Raw genomic sequence first — 3,238 nt, forward strand, 5'->3', positions numbered from 1 at the left:
GAAGGGTATGCGACGAAAGGCAAACATACCAAAAGGACATGTGAATGTGGTCTTTTCCTGGTCTTCGGGGGCAACTGGTACTTGGTTATATTTAGAATAGCCATCTAGTAAAACAATAGAAAGCCCGCCTTGCAAGTTTTTCTAGGATTTGGTCAATAAATGGGAGCAGGAAATGATCCTTCCTAGTGACTAGGTTGAGCTTCCTATAGTCAATGCAAACTCTCCATCCGGTGGGAGTACGGGTAGGAATTCGCTCACCTTTTTCATTTTCAACAATGGTGAGGCCACTCTTCTTAGGTACAACATGGGTCAGACTCACCCATTGGCTATCGGATATAGGGTAGATGATACCCGCATCAAGCTATTTGATCATCTCTTTCTTCACCACCTCCTTCATGTTTGGGTTTAACCTTCTTTGAGTTTCATGCACCGGTTTAGCATTCTCTTTACAAAATATGTGATGCATGCACAAAGAAGGGCTAGTCCCTCGCAAATCGGCTACCGACCAACCGATTGCTTCCTTATGTGTTATCAAGACCACTACTAATCTCTCCTCTTGGTCACTATCTAAGTTGGCGGCAATGATCACGGGTAAGGTCTTGTTGGGTCCTAGGAAAACATACTTTAGAGTATCAGGCAAGACCTTCAACTCTAAGACTGGTGGAGATTCAATTGACCTCGGTTGTGTCGTCTTAGACAAAGGTGGTAAGGGTTCATACTTGATGTTCCAAGATCGACGCTCTAGAGTGGGCAACCTAGCCATATACGCACTAACCTCTTGAATCTCAAACACAACACTCAAGCTAGATATCTCCTCAACAAACAGATTCATAAGAGTGTAAATTGCATCATCACATAACATATGTGGGGCGTGTGCCTCCACTAGACTGTCAATAGCATCAACCATGAAACACTTGTTATCGTCCTCATGCATCAGTCCTAAACCAGCATTAAACACATTAAGTCTCAGTTTCCTATTCCCAAAAGACACTTCCATCTTTCCTGATCTATAGTTAATGCATGCATTTGCCATAGCTAGAAAAGGTCTCCCTAAAATAATCGGTGGCATACTTCCACTGCTTGTATACTCCATATCTAAGACAAGAAAATCCACCAGAAAATATAGTTCCTCAACCTTAACTAACACGTCCTCAATTAGGCCCCTAGGCATTTTGACCAATCGGTCAGCTAACTGCAGGATGACTTCAGTAGACTTGAGCTCACCTAAGTTAAACTGTTCATACATGGAAGTGGGTAGTAAGTTCACGCTCGCCCCTAAGTCTAAGAGTGCTCTATCAATTGTGACATTACCTATCACACAAGAAATAATAGGAGCTCTAGGATCCTTTAACTTCGAGGGAAGGCGGTTTGAGACAACCGTGCTTACATTTTTCGGTAAATGTACAGTCTTGGATGTGTGAGATTTCATTCGCCTCTTTTGCATGCACAAGTCTTTGAGGAATTTGGCATAAGCAAGTACTTGCTTAATGGCATCTAAGAGTGGAATGTTAATCTGCACCTGCTTAAACAACTCAATCATTTCCTCCATCCTAACGCTTTTCCTAGTAGTGGGAACATTTGGGGGCTCTAAGCACTGAGGAAAGGGTGCTCTCGGTATGTATGATGTAGGGGATGGTTCATTCTCCCCAACTTTCTCCTTGCCCGGTCTCTGAACACTTGACTCTACAAGTGGCTCATTCTCACTCTCTTTGGTTTGGTCCCTACCTAGACTTTCCTCTTCTCTACCCTGGACTTTTACTTCCCTCTCAGGCCTAATTAGCTCTCGGCCGCTCTGAAGAGTCATCATGGCCTTAGCTTGTTCGAAAAACCCCCTCTGTTGAGAAGAACCACTAGGGTTACCTATGACCTGACTACGCAATTGGCCTTGTTCCTTCCTATTGACTGTTTTGGCTATTTGACCAATCTGGGTCTCTAGCTTACTAATGGATTGGGAATGAGAATGTAGAAGTTGGGTATGCTGCTCTAAATCTTGGAACCTAGCATTCATGTTGGCTTTTTGTTCCTGCATGGTTTGGAGCATTTGAGCCATAATTGATTCTATTGAACTAGGCACTGGAGTGGGCTGCTGAATGGGAGGTGGGATCCTAGGTTGGATGGGTGGTTAGATTGAAGGTTGCTCCCTATAATTGTCTTGCTTATTGGAAGGATTGTTCCTATATGGCATATTATTGGGGACATTCTGAGGTGGTTATGGCTTCCATGAAAAATTAGGTTGGTTACGCCACCTAGGATTGTACGTGTTTAAGTACGGATCGCTCCGTCTCTAGAAGCCTTGTGCAACCTGCACTTGCTCCTCAAAAGGGTTAGGGGCGGGTTCCTCAATTGGATGGTCAAGAGTGGAGTGCATGGCGAAAAACATGTTGATTCGCCCTATTCTGAGATGATTGTGTAGAAGGTTGCCCTTGTATAGATACAAACTTGTCAAACCGGTGGGCCACACCTCTAACTTGGAACTAATGTCATCTAACAGTGACACCTCATACACGCCACCCTTCTTGGATGGCTGCCCTAAGATAGGCATTCTAGACGCACAAATGTGGTGCATTGAATTTTCACTTAAGGTCTCGAAGAGTTTCCATAACTCATTTTCGTCCTTGTGCATAAATGTTCCTCCACAAGAGGCGTCTACCATATTCCTATGCCTCTCGGTCTGTCCGTCATAAAAACTACGAACTAATTGCCACCTAGGGACTGCGTGATGGGGACATTTCCTAAGCATTTCCTTCAAATGTTCCTAACTCTCATAAAATTCCTCGCCATCAAGTTAAGCAAAACTAGTAATGGCTCGTCTTATGCTGTTGGTTTTACCAATGGAATAATACTTTTTTAGGAATCCTTGTTGCATTTGGGCCCAAGAGATAATGGACCCTACTGCCAAAGAATTGAGCCACTGTTTGGCTTGATCCTTAAGGGAGAATGGCAATAAAATTAAGCGCACGACATCTTCATTCACATTTTGAAGTCTAACTGTGGAGCAAACCTCTAAAAATTCATCTAAGTGTTTGTATGGCTCCTCATTTAAATTCCCATAATAAATTGGCAACAATTGGATGACACTAGTTTTGATCTCATAGTGTTGTGTCTAGACATTGGGGATACGAATACATGAGGCTGAAGTGTAGGTGGTGGGTGCAAAATGTTGGCTAAGGGGCACATGTGCAGGTTTATCCTGGTCAGCCATCCTACGTGCTTGTTTCCTATTCCTCTTACAAGTGCG

At 43.5% G+C, this 3,238-nt stretch overlaps 1 protein-coding gene across 1 annotated transcript; it reads right to left on the minus strand.

Moving 5' to 3' along the window:
- Positions 1 to 361: 361 nt before the first annotated feature.
- Positions 362 to 2,008, minus strand: LOC116137556. The gene is made up of 2 exons (XM_031423250.1): positions 1,520 to 2,008; positions 362 to 1,435 (listed from the first exon to the last, which is right to left on the minus strand). The coding sequence occupies exons 1-2, from the start codon at positions 2,006 to 2,008 to the stop codon at positions 362 to 364; spliced, it is 1,563 nt and encodes a 520-aa protein (XP_031279110.1).
- Positions 2,009 to 3,238: the final 1,230 nt, after the last annotated feature.

The sequence above is a fragment of the Pistacia vera genome, unplaced genomic scaffold (assembly GCF_008641045.1).
Source record: "Pistacia vera cultivar Batoury unplaced genomic scaffold, PisVer_v2 Contig330, whole genome shotgun sequence".
In the NCBI taxonomy this organism is placed as follows: Eukaryota; Viridiplantae; Streptophyta; class Magnoliopsida; order Sapindales; family Anacardiaceae; genus Pistacia; species Pistacia vera.

Bases quoted from the DNA above. Each gene is read 5' to 3' on its own strand.
- LOC116137556 (XM_031423250.1), bottom strand. From the start codon at position 2,008: ATGAATGCTAGGTTCCAAGATTTAGAGCAGCATACCCAACTTCTACAT. The intron at 1,436-1,519 runs GTGCAGATTAAC...TGCATGCAAAAG, and splicing joins TGATTGAGTTGTTTAAGCAG to AGGCGAATGAAATCTCACAC.